Source organism: Apaloderma vittatum, unplaced genomic scaffold, assembly GCF_000703405.1.
Source record: "Apaloderma vittatum isolate BGI_N311 unplaced genomic scaffold, ASM70340v1 scaffold4807, whole genome shotgun sequence".
In the NCBI taxonomy this organism is placed as follows: domain Eukaryota; kingdom Metazoa; phylum Chordata; class Aves; order Trogoniformes; family Trogonidae; genus Apaloderma; species Apaloderma vittatum.
Window position 1 is genome coordinate 17,352 of NW_009727717.1, and position 19,604 is coordinate 36,955.

General features: G+C 37.4%; 1 protein-coding gene across 1 annotated transcript in view; it reads right to left on the reverse strand.

Moving 5' to 3' along the window:
* Positions 1 to 1,609: 1,609 nt before the first annotated feature.
* Positions 1,610 to 19,604, reverse strand: part of FIG4 (FIG4 phosphoinositide 5-phosphatase) — a gene marked incomplete at its 5' end in the record, with an annotated part of 57,874 nt that continues 39,879 nt past the window's right edge. Inside the window, 3 exons of the mRNA XM_009873766.1 lie at positions 1,610 to 1,787; positions 15,384 to 15,470; positions 18,456 to 18,538. Of these exons, the coding sequence (XP_009872068.1) occupies positions 1,610 to 1,787; positions 15,384 to 15,470; positions 18,456 to 18,538 (348 nt within the window). The remainder of the gene's footprint in view (positions 1,788 to 15,383; positions 15,471 to 18,455; positions 18,539 to 19,604) is intronic.

The following is a 19,604-nucleotide window of genomic DNA, read 5'->3' on the forward strand; positions in this document are numbered from 1 at the left end:
TGAATTAATTACAGTTGCTTTTTTGTTGTTGTTGTTCCAGAGGGAAATAACCCCACTGACAGTTGCATTGCAGTATTATCTAAAGTGACATTTCATTTTTGTACTTCTAAAATACACCCTTTTCTCTCAAAACAATATTAATCAATTAACAAGAGAATGGACACCAAAATGTTTTGGTAACTTGAGGTATCATCTTCTCTTACTGACTCCATACAAGTCAGTCTCTGAAACACACAAACTTCTATTACAAGAAACTTTTCTCCGTTTACCCACTGCATTTTTTTTTCACATTGAGTTACTGAGGAAGTGCAACTTATTGCATGAAATATTCAAAAATATTCAGAACATGTTTACAGCATGCAGCTAAGAAACTGCAGTAACTGCCTGCAAGAATTACTATGAACACAAACATGTTTTCTACATGTGGTTGGCTGACACCCCTAAACCAGTTATTCAAATATTGCAGAAAATTCTGAAATATAGTCTGTGCAAACTTGCTTAATAACACGGTTTGTCAAGGATACTATCAGCACTCTTCAAGACAAAGGGCTAGAAAGCAGCGTTGGGAATTTAAGCTTGTAATTCCAAGTAATAGTATTTTTTTTTAATTATTACTGAAATGTTTTATTCACGAGCTCAAATTAAACAACCTATTTCAGACACCTGCTGCCTTTCCACTTCTCACCTAGCACTGGGCACCTAACCCAACTACTGCTTCCTCTTGCAGGACCACCCCAGCTGACCTAGCCTCTACACGGCACTTACCAACGATTTCCTGGGAGGATGTAGGCTTGGACCTGAAAGCATCTTGCAGGAGCAAAAATACAGGGGTGGAAAGAGTACGCTGCGAAAAGGATAATGCCTGTCATACAGGATGTTTTTGTGCTCTCTATGAGACTAAACCCAGGAAAGCGGAGAGCATCCCTGCCTTTGTAGATGCAGTCGGTAAGTGGTTCACCTCGGATTCCCACTAGAAGCCCACGACGATTAGCCACAAGCCATCGTCACGCTGCATGTGGCACAGATTCTGCAGCTACCAGTGAGATTAGTTTTGACACAGATTAGGGTTACAAAGTTCGTTAGTCTTGATGCAAATTTTGACTTTGACATATTTTTCAAATTTGCTTAAGAAAGCAGCAAATTACAAGCCCTGATTTCAGCTTTCAGTTTGCTGAAAATCTCAGGAAATCTCAGGAAACAGTCTGTTGTAAAAAAGATTTCTGTCATGGAACAAAGAGGAGGAAAACTATTCTGATTTTATGTACAAGTCACTTCAGCTTTATTAGCGAATATAACAATGTAAGAAATTAAAATAAAAACCTAAAGATGCAATATTTCCTTTTGCCACAAATTGCTGCAAACTCTTCAGTGACTGTAGATGCTCTGATTATTCAAAGATACACTTTCACTTTCAGCTGAAAAGCCGAAATTAAGTAACTTTTTTTTTCCGTAAAGCACAATATTATAAGTGGATAATAGTAAAGAATAATAAATAGAAATGTTACATAACAAATTTATTACTGAAAACCAACAAAACTAGATTTCATTTCTGAAATCATTTTTATGACCTATCAGTACAGTAGGCTTGGCAGGAGAATCCAGCTTGTATTTACATGTATCTGTTTCGAATGTAGTCTCTGTACATGAGGAAGTCATCTTTTCCCAGGGGCTGCATGTTTCCTCTTCCAGCCTGAATGTGTGCATGAAAAATCTCTATTGATTTTCTATCAGCTCTTGGAGGCTGAACTTCATAAATATTGTCTTGAGAAAAGGAGGAGATGGGTATTCTATAAAAACACAAACATGCAGAATATTTAGAACTTTAGGTAAAAACTTTCTACAGAGAGAGAACAGTGTTTCTTTTCCTTGAAATACATACATGAGAGTTAATAAAAGGACAACTTCCCACTAGACAATTCACTTACCTAGATTTTTAGCACTATTGCAGAACTGGTAAGACCCAGCCTTCCAAGTGGGGTAATTAGGTAAGTTGTCACTAATTACATTACAGAATACTTTCTCACTTCCCTCCACTCTGCCCTCATTGCTTCATCCTTCCTCAGATCTGCTATGGTTAGTAAGTACTCAAGCTGAAACAGAACTGTGTCATGCATTATAACAGATTACAGAAAAGCTTTACTGAGCTCTCTGCTCAGCAGCAATTATAACAAGCAAGTGATTATACTCTGAACCAAAATACAGAAAGGTTTTATCAGATAAGAAATTTCCATCTAATTATCAGGAAACTATTTATTACCAGCAACAGCACTCTGTACATTGGGACTGATGATATTTTATGAAAATATATTTTTAAATAGCTTCGTGCAACATGTACTATCTTTGAATCCTAATATTTAAACCTACTCATGACAAATACATGAAGTTTGAAAGTTTGGAAGAACCTGAGTTTGAACCTTTTCTAAGTGCTATTGTCAGTCAGACTAATTTATAAGGTAGAAGTTGGTCTTTTAATTGTAACTCTTGAAAACTGCGGAGCCAGCAGGTCAAGGAAAGTGCGGGTTTCACAGAATCACAGAATAGTTGAGGCTGGAAAAGATCTCTGAGATCATCAAGCCTAGCCTATGACCCAACACCACCACATCCACCAGACCACGGCACTAAGTGCCACATCCAGCCTCTCCTTAAAACACCTCCAGGGACGGTGGCTGCACCCCTTCCCTGGGCAGTGCATCCCAGTGCCTGAGCACCCTCTCCATGAGGAAATGTTTCCTGAGATCCAACCTAAACCTCCCCTGATGCAGTTTCAGGCCGCGCCCTCTCCTCCTGTCATGAGTTGCCCAGGAGAAGAGCCCAACCCCCACCTGACTACACCCTCCCTTCAGGCAGTTGTAGAGAGTGATCAGGTCCCCCCTGAGTCTCCTCTTCTCCAGGCTAAACACCCCCAGCTCCCTCAGCCTCTCCTCACAGGACTTTCACGAGTTTTCCCTCTATTCAGGGCTTCAGAGACCGTATTCGGAGCACTGAGCCCACTTTTGGGCTCTCCAGTACAAGACCGACAATGAAATATTTGGGTAAGTCCAGCAAAGGTCACCAAAATGCACAGAGAGCTGGAGCACAGAGAGACAGCGAGTGCTGGGTTTGTCCAGCCCGGACAAGAGAATCTAAAGGGGACCTCATTGCTATCTCATCTACTTAGTGGGAGGGTGTCTGTGTGGACCCAGACTCTTCTTGAAAAGACAAATTTTAAAAAGGGAATGCAAATTGCAACGAGGGATATTCTGATTAGATACAAGCAAACTTTTTTCCCACTGTGAGGAGTGTCAGTCAGTGCTGTTGCTCAGAGAGGCTGTGGGACCTCCCTCACTAAGGATATTCAAAAGTCAAATGTAAGTAACCCTGAGCAACCTCATCTAATCCTCCATCGGTCCTCCTCTGAGCCGGGAACTGGATCAGATCACCTCCAAGGTCTGTTCCAGTTTTTAATATTCTACGGTTCTAAGTCAAACCATCCAGTAGCAATGTGTTCTCCACAACCAATGGCAAGGTAGCAACAAAACTATTTATACTCAATACATAAAAAGTGAATAGACACTAAATGTACCTGTATAGTAAGTAATATTAATTTTATAGCACTTCAGCTATTGTGAAAGCTGTATTCATAAATACACTATGTACACTTCCCAGCAATATTTTAACAATTTATTTATAAAATACTCCCAGAGTTGATTTTACCTGTGTGATGGCAAATCAGTTTGGGTTCCACAACAGAACATTCAATGCCTAATACACTGTCATCTGAGGGTAACCTGTGCATTAACTTTTCCTTCTGACAATACTATTTGATTTAGAGGAAATCAAAATTTTAAATTTACAACAAGGAAAATAAAAGACAGAACTATGATTATCTAGAGCAGTGGATGCAATGCACCTATAATTTATTTATCTTGTTTAGCATTTATTTCTCAATTATGAAAAAATATACAATTTGAGTTTTCTAAATCATCAGTTTCGTGCATTTTGAGCTCGTATTTCAGATGGAGAAGCTGAATTACTTTCTAGATAGCTATTAAAATGCTGCTTTATAAATACTCGATACTCCCATGGAGTAACTAGCAGCCATGTCTGAGGACAAACTATCAAAACAGAACAGGTACTGAACAATCCCTTCTCCTGTGTATCCTCCCAGATTTCAGCAACCAGGATTTAGTATTTACCTAAAGCAAAATTTGAAACTGGACTACTGTTTCATGAAAAATGATGTCCGTAGGTCTTGCTCTTCTAATGGCTTACAGAATCCTGTGGGAACGTGTTCCATTACTTAACTGTGCCCAGTGCTCCCTTGATTTGCTATCATGGGCCTTGGTTGCTCATAATTCTCACACTGGGAGAAATGGTGAACCGTCATCCTCTGTTTGCCTCCTCCACGTCACTACTTCATCTCTACTTCATACTGTACTTCATCTCTCCTCATACACCAGTTATTTTCTGATCAACCTTTTCACCTTTCCATTAATGCAGAGTTCCAAGGTCTCCTCCATCTTCTTTGATGGACCAAAACTGAGTTTAACACCTGAGACTTTTTTCACCTAGCTTTTAATTTGTCTGCTTCTCATCATTTTCTACTATTTTAGCTACTGAAGATAAATTTTTTAAATACTTAATAGCATATTGGAATAATAGACAGTGCCAGTGGCTGAAAAACAGTCAGAATGCTATTGTTAAATAATGTATTAGTATGTGAACGTATTTTTTTGGGCTCAAAACTTCTCAGGTGAGAAATTAGAGCAGCAACTTGTTGTCAAATCTGTTTCCAAGAGGAAACATTTACCAGCCTAAATGCAATGAAGACTCAAATATCGGCATCGTTGACATATTGCACAGAAGCCACACCCATGACTCACTATCGAGGTGCTCTTGAAGGACAAGAAGTTATTTTTATGTGTGTAACCTCCTCTATTACAGGGAAAAAAACTAAGGAAGAACTGGAACACTCAAACAATGGCAGAGCCCTTTTATAAATGAAATGCATCAATAATCTTCTAGTTGCATTATGAGCACAAACTAATGTTTAACACTGTTTCTAAACCACGATCTCTATTAAAAGTGCTAAAAAACTTTCTCCCTTACTTTGTAGCCTTTAATTTTATTAGAATATGTTGACTTTGGGATGTTTCATGACATGATGGTTTGTTAGTCTTACAAAATGATTGAAATGTTATGCAATATAGTTTGCCTAATATTCCACTACAACTGGCATATGGTATATAAAATAAAAAGGTTTCCATGTTTAAGTAGTATTTATGAATTTCATTTTTTAAAATTTGTATCCTTCCATTTTACATTGCAATATATTCAGTTAATTGTACTTTGATTGCAATGATAGAAGTACTTATAGGTATATTATCTAATTTGAGACAATAAAATCACTGGTCACTGCATACTTAAAACTAAGTTACATTTTACCATGATGTAAATTCCAGATTGTATTATGATTCCCATATAGGCTTCTTAGTCTTAGAATTCTGTGGAATTACAGTGGAATGTAAACAAATACTAAAATTGTGAGCAAGTTACCTGCCTGTACGATTAGGATAAATTTCGAAAAGGCTTACCATTTTTACGCTTTTCTTAAACAACACAAAACTCTTATTCCAAAAGAGTTGAAATTCATCTGAAGTGTCCAACCTCTGCTATTATGCTGTCAGCATTTTATCAGCACTTTATTTTATCAGCATTTTATTTTAGTTTTTGTTGGCAAACTGTATGGATAACACTACGGAAATTCTATCAAACTTGACTTTTAATTTCTATCCTTTTTCTCAACAGAGTGACAGTTTCTTCTCATCACTTTTTCTAGTTCAATAAAAAACATTAAGGTGGGTGTTTTCAGAACTGGTACCAAACATTAGTCCATCCAACCTTGTGTCTAAATGTTTTAAAAGCAGATTGCTTTTCAAAGCACCCACAGCTTCTGCAAAATCTTTTTTATCTAGTTTAGAGCATTCGAGCCTAGACTCTACCAAGGGTATTTGACACTAGCACGCTGTACCAACCAATTTCACTAAGACCAGAAGATGTCACTTACTAAAATGTAGCTGGCATGTCTAGCCCACTAGACAAGTGAACAACTAAGCAAAAGAACAAAATAAAGCCCTAACACTAATTTGGTGCCTTCTCTACTTATTGATTGGTTTTTAAGGACAAAACGTTTCTGAAGCACTAATAAGTCAAAAGTCATTTCCTTGGGCACAATGGAAGCTACACAGCAAAGTATATTTTGAGTATTTAGTAACTAAATCTCAATTTTCTACCTATTTGCCTCAGCATAATAAAAATATATTGAAAGAACTGCATGTTCATGCATGCCAATTTTGATTAATAACCCTGTATTAAGCTGTAACTATTTGTAGAGTGCCTGTATTATCCACTCATTTAATTAAAGTCACTTCTCTAATACCATTCATGTAAAAATCGAATCTACATAATAAACTCAGTATCTTAAAATAGAGTCATAAGGGAGAGCACATTTGATATGACTTGGCTATCAGATCTCCCAAGAGACCCATGGCTTGATGGCCTTCCAATGAAAATGACACAGATGGGAACATAAACACCATGTCATGAAGGACAGTGCCCTTGACGTGCAAAGTGCAATTATTTTCATCCCACTTGCGAGCAGGCTTTGAGGTGTTATGGTTTCACCAGCAGTAACACCGTCTCCACAGTAAAAGATAATAGAGCTAAAATCTTCAGTTACCATGAGGATGCTCCACACTTTGAAGGAAAAGTGCACAGTGATGTATTTAGCTCTCAGAAATACAGCAGTCCCCAGAAAGCCACCACATGTGTTTCAACATTGATTAGTTCTCCCCACGTGTCTAAAGTAACTCTGAAGAAAGAGGCAAAATGTACTCTGTTGCCTTGTCTGAATCTGAAGCAAATATATCTGACCTAATAAACTCTGGGAAATTCAGGGGGTTTGTTTCATATGTGGGTTTTTTTTGTGTGTGGTTTGGTTTGTTTGGGTTATTTTTCCCCCCCAGATGGTATCCTTTTAAATTGCTTGCTGTGTGTTCAGAAACGTCTTCAATGGATTTTTCCTTCCTTAGACACCGACACCTCCATACAACAAAGCTTCAGTCACATTCTCTGCGAGTGAAGAAGACTGAAAACCAGGAAGCCTTTTCTGCCCAGTAATACTGCAACTTGTATCGTAAAGAACCAACCAGCAGCAAAGCAATGCCCTGAAACTCCATTGGCATGCACAATTTCAAAGGTTAGAGAAAGAAGAGACTCTCTTTACATGGGTACGCATCTAACTGAGCATTTTATAATTCAAATTAGAAGCAGCTTCTCTAGAGCACAGACAGACGGAATAGGAGAGGTCAGAACATCTGAGGTGGAAAGGTGATCTCTGAGGGAAGACAGATCTTAAGAAGGGGTGATTTATGCCGACCACAAACTAATTCAAAATTTAAAGATCAAACATCGAAAGGAACCTCAGGATAGTACAGGACAAAACAAAACAAGTATCAAAAGAACTCACAAAGAAAAAAGTCTAAAAGTAGATGGGCTAAGGTGGCATATAGCTTAATATTTTCTGGGTTTTGCTAGATTCTGTTAGTACTACAAACTCTCAAATTCAACAAAACCATAGCAGACAATGTAGAAATAACTAGATTTATTGTCATATTTCACAGGAATTTGTTACGGTCACATTTTTAGAGAATATGTCATCAGTGCTGCTGACATTAGGATCAAAATGAGACTTCATAGGCAGAAGTAAGAAATACCAGCCCACTAATCCCAAAATAAAACGTAAAACCCCCAAGCTTAAAGCCAGAGAACTTCTGAAGCATTTTAACAGTAATTACTGTACTAAAAGATACAATAGTTCTTAACTTAAAATTTGGACCAGAACCAAATTTTTATGTGCGTTTCAGTAACAACAAGGCTGCTGTCAAGTCAGAATTGTACTGAACTACTGTTTTATACCCTGAAGTACTTTTTCAGATTAAAAAAAGCCCTTGGATTTTGAAAAATTATGGCTAAATTTCATCACAATTCTTATATCATTCTGAAAGTATGCATGTCACTGTTGCAGGCTTTTTCTTACATCAATGGATGGTGTAAGATTTGACGTGTAGATTTTTATTCAGGGTTCAATGTAGATAGGGAGGAAGTAGGGAAGACCTAGAGATCAGGTGTGAATGTTCGGGTATTAAAAAGGTTGTGTTTTTTTTTTTTAGTTTGAAACAGACATCAGTAAATGAAAACTATGTTCTAAATCACTGTAAGGCAGATAAATGCTAACAGTTTTATTTCTTAAAATAATATTCAGCACCTTGGTTAACAACTCTACAAAAAATGGTAGGCACATGAGCTTTTTCATCTGAAAAGCTCAGAGCTCAATATTGACAGAGCAGATGAATGGGAGAAAGACAATTCTTCCTACATGCAGGGGGATCTGAACCACAAGGAGTTCAAATCATTTTCCCCAGATGCCTGGAAAAAGCTCGTGACCTGCTCTCAGATCAGCCATACGGGTGTTACACGAGCTGACTGAGCCAATCTAACAAATAGCCACCAGCCACAAAGCAAGTTCCGCAGCGTTTGACCCCACAGCTTGCTCTCTTCTGTGCTGGCCCTGGTGATAACTGGCACCTTCACTGGTCTAAATAATCTCATTAATCTACCAGGAAACTATTTGCTTTTTTGTTATTGAATTAGTTTGCTGCAGACTGATGAGCTGATACTGATTTATGGAGCACTGTAACAAGGAACAAAGCTTGCACAACTAATTGAAAAAGTATGTGATAAGGAAGGAGGGACCCCCTTTTGGTGGCAATGAGATGTTAGAATAGGCTCAACTATTTTGCTAACTTCTCCCATCAAATCCAGTCATACTGTGACTTAAATTGCAACACCAAAACATTTCAATCATCAAACTTCATTAGAGCATTTCATAAACCATCACAGCATGGACTTACTTATTTCCTTCAATCCCCAGCCAGTTCTCTTCTGGAGAGTCCTGCAACTCTGATCATACTATTGCTTTTCTCCAGACCTTTCCTAACAGTATCTTTTTGAGATTTGTAACTAAAAATGAAGAGCATTCAAACATTCAAAATGTTTCCTTTTAGGTGTTGATTCCCAATACTCTTTTGTATTTTCTAGCCAACAAGAAGTACCAAGTACTTTTAAGGAGAAGTGCCTAGGGTGATTTTAAAACCACTTCCCCCTGAAGACAAGATGAAGATACTCTCAGTAGCAGTCAGCTTAGTCAAGCCTTTTTGCAAGAGACAAGCACACAGACAGTGCTAAAACCATTCAGAATCCCAATGAAGGGCAATCTCTCATCTTCAGATCACAGAGTGTCAGGGGTTGGAAGGGACCTCAAAAGATCATCTAGTCCAGCCCCCCTGCCAGAGCAGGGTCACCTACAGTAGGTCACACAGGAATGCGTCCAGGCGGGTTTTGAATGTCTCCAGAGGAGGAGACTCCATAACCACCCTGGGCAGCCTGTGCCAGTGCTCTGTCACCATCACAGGGAAAAAGTTTTTCTTAATATTTTTGTGGAACCTCCTATGCTCCAGCTTGTATCCATTGCCCCTTGTCCTGTCATTGGATGTCGCTGAAAAGAGCCTGGCTCCGTCCTCCTAACATTCCCCCTTGACATATTTATAAACTTTAATGAGATAGAAGAAAAAAATCCAGGTAATTTATAAACAGCCTGACCAGTAAATTTCAAGAGATTGCTCACTTGCAATAAATGCTGAAGAATCACAAAAATGCTTTGTTTGAAATACTGAGAGTCAGAAAGAGGAAAGACTCAAATTAAGTGAAAAAGACTAATCCTTAAAGCTATTTTTAGAACACCAGAACAGTGAATATATGCGAGTCAAAAGAATATGAGAAATGAGAGTTATTGTAACACATCTACATTGAATCAGTTAACCCAAAGCTAATAGTGAGCTACATGCTTCTACTTTATTTAGAGGCACACAGAGGTTTAGATAATATATGCTTCTAAACACACTGTTGTTACAGAGTATGAGATCCAGTACAGGACATCTCAAACTAAAATGAATCCAAATAACCACCAAACAGGAAAGAATTGCATCCATCACAGGGGTAGAGTTTTCAGTTAAGGAGGAAAGTGAGGTAGATGATTCCCATTTTAACACAGTCATTCACATCTCCAAGGAGCTGAAGCAGTACTTGTTTTAATTAAGAGGCATGGCCACCCTGTTTCCCAGAAAAGGAAGACATAAAATGAGTTGTAGGTAAAAACATAATATCTATTCAGACACTCTGACAGATTTCAAAGGGGAGACTAAGGATATAAAACCCTTGCTGAAGACTAGATGCTGCTCTGAAAAAAGGCTATCTAGCAAGAAGGTGCTCTATTGAAGCGTGGAATACATTTGGTTGCATTATGGTTTTTTTTAAAAGTGAAATCCTGACTGCCCCCTTATAAGGAGAAGACAGCAACAAGATAAGACACCTTTGTAATTTAAGCTTAGTGTGAACTGATGACAGAATATAAACAATACTTTCACCCTTTCCAAGGATTTTGTATTTTGTGAATACATGTTTGCATTGAAGTTCATGTAACTTTCTGATGTGAAGCAACATATCGGGGTGCATATTTGAAGCAGAAAGCATGCAAAAAGCACTGTGCTGTGAAACTAACATGCTTGAGAATCCAAGATAACTTGCAATTTCTAAATTTACTCATTGACTAATCATGAATACCTTTTGATTCACTGTTTCCACAGCAGTGTCAAGAAACTACTTAGCTATTTTGCATGTGGTTAATGTAAAAATAAAAATATTTAACACTCTAAACATCCCTTATTCATTAACTTCTGCCTTTCAACTTAAGAAACCCCTTAAGAATTCCTATGACGTGAATATACAGAAAGATAAGTTCAATACCAACTCTTTCTTTAGAGCAGTTATAAAGCTGTGAAAATGCCATGTAGTTATTCTTCATCTAATCCTCTCCAAGAAATAGATCTTATACTACAGAAGTCATATGTAAGTACTGAATGAAGAAGCTAATTGCTCTAAACTGAGGTAAAAGCTTTCAAAAGTAACCAGAGCCATTAACCACTTCATTATAACTAAAAAATGTACTGCTCTATTTTTACTTCTATAAAGTGCAGTTATAGATTAAAAATACTCCAGTAGAGTATTTAAGAAAAATGGAAAACAGAGTGCTTAATTTTTCACTGAAATTTGCTTCATTACTTTTATCTTGGTGAGAAAATAATGCACATAATGTGCTTATACACAGGAACAAACAGTAAAAAACCCCATATACTGCTTGTACATAGTCAGCTGCTAACTTCTAGATATTGCTACCCAATTTGTGTCATGTTTGATCAATACTTGGATGACAAGTAGGTAGTCTTGATAAAAAACAAAAGTAAAAAAAATATACATTTAACATCAAGGGAACTTTTGAAAACGTGCAATGATATGTCTCTGAAGACGGGGTATATTTTCCAAATATTTGAGAACGTAGCCGTGGACCATGCTGCAGGTATCACTCACTAAAGTGTTCTCCTGCTTGAAATCACCAGCACCCCACAAAACCAAAGAGAGTAGATACCTAACGGATGAATTAAAGTCAGTGCACAAGCATCTTTGCTATATATTGCACAGGCACAAGCACAGCATTCTTCTCCAAAAGTGCTGCAGCAATTAAAAATGCTCAATTCCCCACTCAGGAGGAAATCCAATTTCTGATACTCCTAGATGTAAAGCAGTACATTTTGAAACTGATTGAGAGTATATTTTTCTACAGTATTATTTAAACCACACCACAATGAGTGCTGGGGAACAAGGAGCCGCTGCACTGTGTCAGTCAACAGCAATTATACTCACAGTCTTTCTTCACGTACATGATAATTGATTGTGCTAAAAGTAGTCCAGCTCCATTTAGCTCTGAAAATCTACCATTTTTCCTTTCAGGGAATTTCTATGAACAAAAAGAGGAACTTCAACATCCTTCCAAGTTCTCCACTGCATCACTGTAGACCCTGTTCAAGTGTCTATTTTTTGCTTCTAATCTACACTTAGTTTCTAAATTTAAGCCAGGAGCTTCTCTTTAATATTTCTACAATGGATATTTGACTTCATAAATATCACTGAGGAGACACTGTAAAAATAAGAAATACTTCTTTTTGTATTGGCTTTATTTATTTCATAGAAATGGCCACAAGGTATAGGGTAGTGAGGTACATTTTTTTAAGATTGAAAGAGGATACAAAGATTATTTTCTTGAAAATTGTGGAAATCACAGCAACTAACCTCAGCCTAAATTATATCTCACTGCTGATGAGAAATGAGAGTTTTAGATTGAGTACTTCATTTCACTATGAAAAGGACTGGGGCTTAATTACATTTTTATCTACAAGGAACTACGTGACTGCATCCAGTTTTGGGCCCCTCATTACAAGAGGGACATTGAGGTGCTGCAGAGGGTACAGAGGCGGGCTGCCAAGCTGGCAGAGGGCTTAGAACACAAGTCATATGAGGAAAGGCTGAGAGATCTGGGGCTGTTTAGCCTGGAGAAGAGGAGACTGAGAGGAGACTTCATCACTCTCTACAACTGCCTGAAGGGAGGTTGTAGAGAGGCAGAGGTTGGTCTGTTCTCCTTAGTGGAGAGTGATAGGACGAGGGGAAATGGATTTAAATTGTGCCAGGGGAAGTTCAGGCTGGATGTTAGGATGAATTTCTGTACTGAAAGGGTTGTCAGCCATTGGAGCAGGCTGCCCAGGGAGGTGCTTGAGTCACCATCCCTGGAAGTGTTTAAGAGACGGGTGGTTGTTGCGTTGGGGGACATAGTTTAGTGGGTTGATAAGGCTGGGACAAAGCCTGGACTTGATGATCTTCAAGGTCTCTTTCAGCTGAAACTATTCTATGATTCTAAGAGGAAGAGTGACAGCAGGCACAGATTTGTGGGCTCTATGACTTTTACACTTCCATTATTTGAAAAAACGTGGAAATTACACTTGGGAAAGGAGAAAAATTAACACCCGAGTACCCAAAATCCACCAGAATTGTGGGTATAGACTTTCTTCAACATGTTCATTTCGCAGCAGCACAGCAGTGGGAATAATTTAATCTAAAGGGGCCAAAAAAGGAATGCTTATCTCCTACACTTCAGACATGCTGGGATACTTTGCAATTACACAAAAGGAATTGCCTTCATTCATAGAAAAAATATTCCTATTATTATAAAGTAATTTCTTAATAAATTTCATTTCCCTGCAAAACATTCAGGGTCGTTCTGTCAATTTCAAAATTAGTTTTCCAGTTTGCCAACCTAACTTACTATTTCGATACTCATCAGATGTATTTTATAATAAAACTACAGGCACATACACCTACAAAATGTAAGCTTAGTAATGACAAATCATGCATAGTGGCATCATCACTTTAAATGTACATAATACCAAATGACTGAGAAATGATAGTAGGCAGTATTGTCTCATAAACAATACTAAATCTGTTTCAGGTTATCCTGCTCTCTCAGCCCCACAGAGACACCCCCAGTCTTTATCCCTACTTAGGTAAATACAGCACAGAGGGAATGGGAAACAGCAGAGAGGGAATAGGAATGGGAAACAAAGCTGAGGCTTCTGTAAATCAGTGTCTGCAGTAAAGGTCTGCAGAAGTATGGAAGGCTCTGCTGCTGGGTAGGAGATCATGTGCCCCAGAGACAAAAGCAAATAAAAACCTGCCTCAGCGAAACTTCAAGCTGCTTGCGGGTAGATGTTGTGCTTAGTGACGTGGTTCTGTGTGATTTTGTGCTTTAGTGAGGAACTTGTCAGTGCTCGGTTTACAGGAAGATGTTAAGTGGAAAGTCAGGAAGTGAACATCTAAATTCCAAGACCTGCTTTGTTAATAGTATATTTGGATAATATCATGACCCCTTAGTACTAAGAAAAGATTCAAATGATCAGGTTGATCACTAGCGGCCATTCTTGTACAGCAACAATCAATCCATAATCACAGTTTAATTCCTTATTTCAGTATAAATTAAACATGTGCACCTATTGCTATTTTAATGTTAAGAGTTATTTTTCATGGTAATGAAAAATTATTCTATTTGCAATAGGATACACAGAAGTTGTTCCATGTGGCAGGGTTGGAGAGCAATTACCCTACCTGGATAGCAATCCTCCTACCATCCCACCACTATTGGCTTTGTTGAATACGGGTCCTGTACTAATCTTTTGGAATGAAAGCATTCAAGTGTTTGATTGACAAAAAGCACTCAGAACTTGATCTGCCCTTAGAACCTATGCAAAATGTATCTATTGTAACAAATGACCTGCTTTAAAAAATTGCCCTATCAGCTCAAAGTATCTCTGACAAATGCATAGAACTAGCATGTAACAAAGAGCAGACAAGCAAAAAAAACCTGAGGAGATACTTCTGAAGAAAACGGGTACAAGCTGAAGCATAGCAGGTTCCACAAAAATATTAGGAAAAACTTTCTCCCTGTGAGGGTGACAGAGCACTGGCACAGGCTGCCCAGAGAGGCTGTGGAGTCTCCTTCTCTGGAGACTTTCAAAACCTGCCTGTATGCGTTCCTGCGTGACCTACTGTAGGTGATCCTGCTCTGGCAGGGGGGTTGGACTGGATGATCTCTAGAGGTCCCTTCCAACCCCTGACATTTTGTGAGGATTCAAGATGGCCTTTTCTTCAGTTAAAACACTGCATACTGATTAAAGCTAGTGTAGATCTTCTGACTCCTGTGACACAGACAGGCATCGAGTGCACAAAGCAGGAATCGATTTGCACTGTACCCTAGTTTCTCCAGCACCTGGCCACTCACCAGAAAAAAAAAAACCACACAAAAATCCCATTTGACCCCTCAAAGCCTTCTCAGAACAAATAAATTCAGATAACCACTAAAGACCGAGTTGCAACTTCGAATGTTTTGTTTCATAAAATCACGGAATGGTTTAGGTTGGAAGGGACCCTAAAGATCATCTAGTTCCAACTGTCCTGCCACCATTTTAATGAGAAATAGGCAGGTCAGCCAATCCCTTTCAAATTATCTCTTTCAGAAGCTATCATGGCAAGAAGAAATTCAGCTTCAGCACTTTGTCTTGTGATAACTCATGACTGCTAAGAATTTTGAATACAAAAATATTGGCACTGCAAAAACCAAAAAAACAAACCTTGCACACCTTCCCCCACAAACCCAAAACAAACCACAAGAAATGAGGCATTGCAAGAAAGAAGTAGGAACCAAATTCTTCATGCTATACATTGAATTCCCTTAAACAGTAAAAACAATGTGACTCAAACAATTTAACACTAAATTTACCTGATGATTTTTCAGGTGTAATGACAAAGGCAAAGAAAAGTAGGGGAAGAAGAAAAAGAGTACTTACAAATTTATAACCCCATCCAAGTGGTGATTTAAAAATTGCTGGCTGCTCTTGTCTTGTTTATGCTGACTCTGTCCCAGCTGCACAAACCTGGGAAAAGCAGTAGATAGGAGAAAAAAAATGAAGTAAAAGGACAGTCCCCAAAATTCAACAATTCAAAGAAAATGACACTAAAAAATCAGTATTAAAGTCATGTTACTGATCATGAACCATCTCTCTGGCAAATGTGATTTTTAAAAACTTTGTAGGAGGAACATGTGAGAACTCAGCAGCTTCTTCTAGCCTGAAAAATATTTGCCTATTAACTGGTGTCACCTAGAATGTCATGGCATAGAAAGAGGTCTCTGTTCCTATGAAACAGGTATCCCGCTACGGTAAAATTTTCTGTGTCTTTTTCAAAACAACCGGTCAGATGAATAGCCTATGGGAAAAGTCAACAGAAGAGAGAGAAATTCCCAGAAGTTTCAGATTTAAGCCAGTCCTCAGCCAAATTCAACTAGTTTATTCAGCTGAAATGCTGTTACAGTCCAGATCACTTACAAGCACAACATTTGAGGAGAATTCCCCCATCTCCAAATATTTGATGGAAGACACTGATGATGGAAAATACTGTTATGGCTTTTATTTTTTTCCTCTTGAATGCAGCAAAATGAATTGGAGCAAAATTTGAAAAAAATAGTTAATCACTAATCTTACTCACTTAGTCTAAGAGGAAAAATCAGAGGGTTTCAAATATATGTATATGTGGTTATCTAACACTCAATTTCTTCACTCTCCAACACTTATGTGCTACTGAAAATAGAAGTAAATGTTCATTGTCATTTAACACATTAACTTCCTGAGGACAAGGGCCTTTCTTAATGGTTAGTGCACACTAGCTTAAAAATAGTCTTACTGGTGTATTTCAGAAATATTTACTACATTTTAATGGAACAATCAACAGTGTAAAAGCAATTGCATGGAGAAGTGTACAGGAGACAAAGGAACAACACATTTCTAAACAGCTTGTTATGGCTTTTCTTTCTGCTCCATTCAGATTCTACACTGTGGAAACAAAAGCCTCAGAAACAAGACACATCATGTTGGATGTCAAACGAATAAATACTTATATTTCTTAGTAAGAGAAATATAAGTAAAAATAAAGTTAACTATGATCTTAGAGTGCAGGAGCTTGCTATTGAAACAAGCTTAAGAAAGAAATAGAGGCAATTATTAATAGCTTCAGATTTCCCAATATTCTGAAACAAATAAGGCCTAAATTAAGCCAGACATCAGTAAGACACTGTTCACAGTTGATCTGCAGTACACATCCTCACATTATGTGGGACGTCCTGTCCCTTCCAACCTCAAGCAATCTGTGGTTCTGTGATTTCTGCTTTGATGAGAATTAACACAAATGAGCCCAGTGAAAATATGCTGAACAGATTCAAGTTACTTTTCATTTGCATACATACTTAACAAACATCAGCTGACATAAAGTAACTTAGCCCGAGGTACTTTAAATCTGCAAGTCCCTGATTCTAATAAAGAAGGAAATATGTTACATGCCCAACAATGTCGAGTCAGGATCTTACATCTCCGTTTCTCTTATTACATGAGCAGAAAGAGACTTGAAGTGAGAACTATAATCACAAAGTGAAATAAATTGTTGCTATTCTCAAACAAGGCACATTTTAATACAGGATGTCAGTAAAATCTATATTTTCCACATAAATCAGTGTTATCAGACCATAAAAAGCACTATGTCTTGTTAGCTAAAAGAGGTGAGGAATTTGAAATAGTTTTATTTTTTAAATCTGTGTTGCTTGAAAGAAATGCAATAAATGCAAATTTTTTTGTCTTGAAAAAGATATGAATAGGGAGCTTCAAAGCCCCCATAAAATGCATAGCACTAGTGTAATGCCATGCTGAATGTCTGTCTAGCCTGAAAAATGATAAAGTGAGAAGTAATTGCAATTCTGGATGTTATCACAGAGCTGTTCATGTGCACAAAGTGACATAGTGCTCGTAGTAGACGCCAGCTCACTCTGGACCATCTGCAGAACAACAATAACCATCCGGTATACCAAGGGTAACTGTCAATTTGGCATCCATTTTCTAGTGGTTAAAATAAAGAACCAAAGTTAGAGGCATAGGTGAAGTTAAACATTTCAGAGATAATGAGAAAAAACCTCCTCAACCCTATTCAAGTCTACTGTCTTCAAATTACTCAGCATATGGGAAATAGTTAGAAATGGGAATTTCAAAGGACTAAAGAGTGCAAGAGAAGTAGCTACCCATAAAGAAAAATAAACAGAAAAAGATTTTAAATTAAAAGAAAAAAAATATTTGAAAGGATTAATGAACTAAGTCAGGATTAACCATCACATACCACCAAATGAGAAGATACCATAGTGAATTAAAATTTCCCTCACAAATCGAAAAGGCTTCAAACATAACAAGGTAGTCATGGCTATTACACATTAGAAAATAAAAACAAATGCACAAAAGCCCATTTCAATGCATGTCTCACTAGTATTCATTTCAATATACACCATGTGTTTTTCCGAGATGACATAGTTTTCTTACACCTATTTTCTCAAACTCCCCTTAATTCTACATTCTAAGCAGGTGTTTGAAACGTTGGTTTATTAGCAAATGCCACTCATTTGCCTTCCTGATGTCTTGCATAAGTAATCGCTCTCTTGGCAACAGCATTATAAGCTTTTAGGAACTAAGAAGGTCTTCAATTTGGATTTCTCCAAATGATCTCCAGTACTGAATTTCCATTATTCTGACTGGTTTCCGAAGAAAAAGATGGCAGTTCAGAAAATAATCTCTTCCACCAGGGTACTGAATAAATAACTTCCGCTGAAATCAGAGTTGACACAGACATCAGCGGTCCCTTCCAACCCCGAACATTCTGTGACTCTGTGATCTGAAAACAGTTTGATTTTAAAAACAGAATAGTATATATATCCAAGTATCTCTAAAATTTATAATTTACATAAGTTTAATGAAAGACAGCACTTTGACAGACTGTATTTAACTAGTTCCAACCATCTTTCACTAATTACCACTGGAAATCTATCTCACCTAGTGTATATTGCAAGATCATCTTCTGAAGGAACATCTGAAAGATTGACTCCATACACATCTTTTGTTGATTGCACCACATTCTGGAACATAAGAAGAAAGAGTCAGACTCAGGATACCATAATAATATCCAAACAAAAGTTTGCTTTCAAGCAAGGAATTCTTTCTAAACCTGAAAATAATTTCAGAAGTGCAAGCAACACCAAACAAGTTTCTCATATACATAGTAATCTTAACCTGTGCATTTTATTTATTTCTTTAAGCAAAAATAATTTATTAAAAATACTATTCAAGACATTTGTTCAACAAGTAAAGGATTCTTGAAAGATAACAGCAGATAAAACAAGATATTAGAAGAAATTATACTTATGGGACATACAATGATGTAGGTATTAAATTCTGTTCTGGGTTGAAACTTAATATAGAATAAATTATACTCATTCAGAGCATGCTCCCACACTTGCTTTCACATTTCCTGCTGTCAATTCTGAAATAATTCTGAACTTCGCGTTTAACAAAACTATTTTTATACATTACACAATCATGTCAGTCAACTACAACAAGGATCCAACGCACCTGCAATACCTCACTATGTCTAATGATTCAGTCTTGAACTAAGGGGAGTTACTGACAAGACAAATGTGACTGCAAGTAAGTCAACCACAAAACCAGTTTTCTTTTAGTTCAAAAAGATCCAAAGTCAAAGAAGAACTTTGGAAATATATGTCCTGACCCAAAGTACAAAAGCATTTTATTATTTCCTTCTCTGAGATGCGAATAGATGCGTTTGGTTTTTTTTCCTCCCCCTCTAATGATACAATTGCTGTCTGCAGTTGTTGGTGTAAAAAAATAGAAAATACCAAAAAATACTAAATATCAGGTTTACAAATATCAACTTTTTTACGCACAATATCCTACACCTCTGTTTTTCACCCAAACTTGTAGTATTTTTGAACAATACTATACAACCCATTTTCACAAATGGGAAAAGGTAAAGTGCAGGCTTATACTGGTCAGAGTGCTAGTAAGTCGTCGGTTTAGCTAACAAAGACATAAAATGGAGTATTTGTAAACTTAGGGCTTGTGTGCATGCTTCATTAAGGTTTCTTAAGCTTAACTTGAAGGAAAATAAAAAGTATCTGAAACATT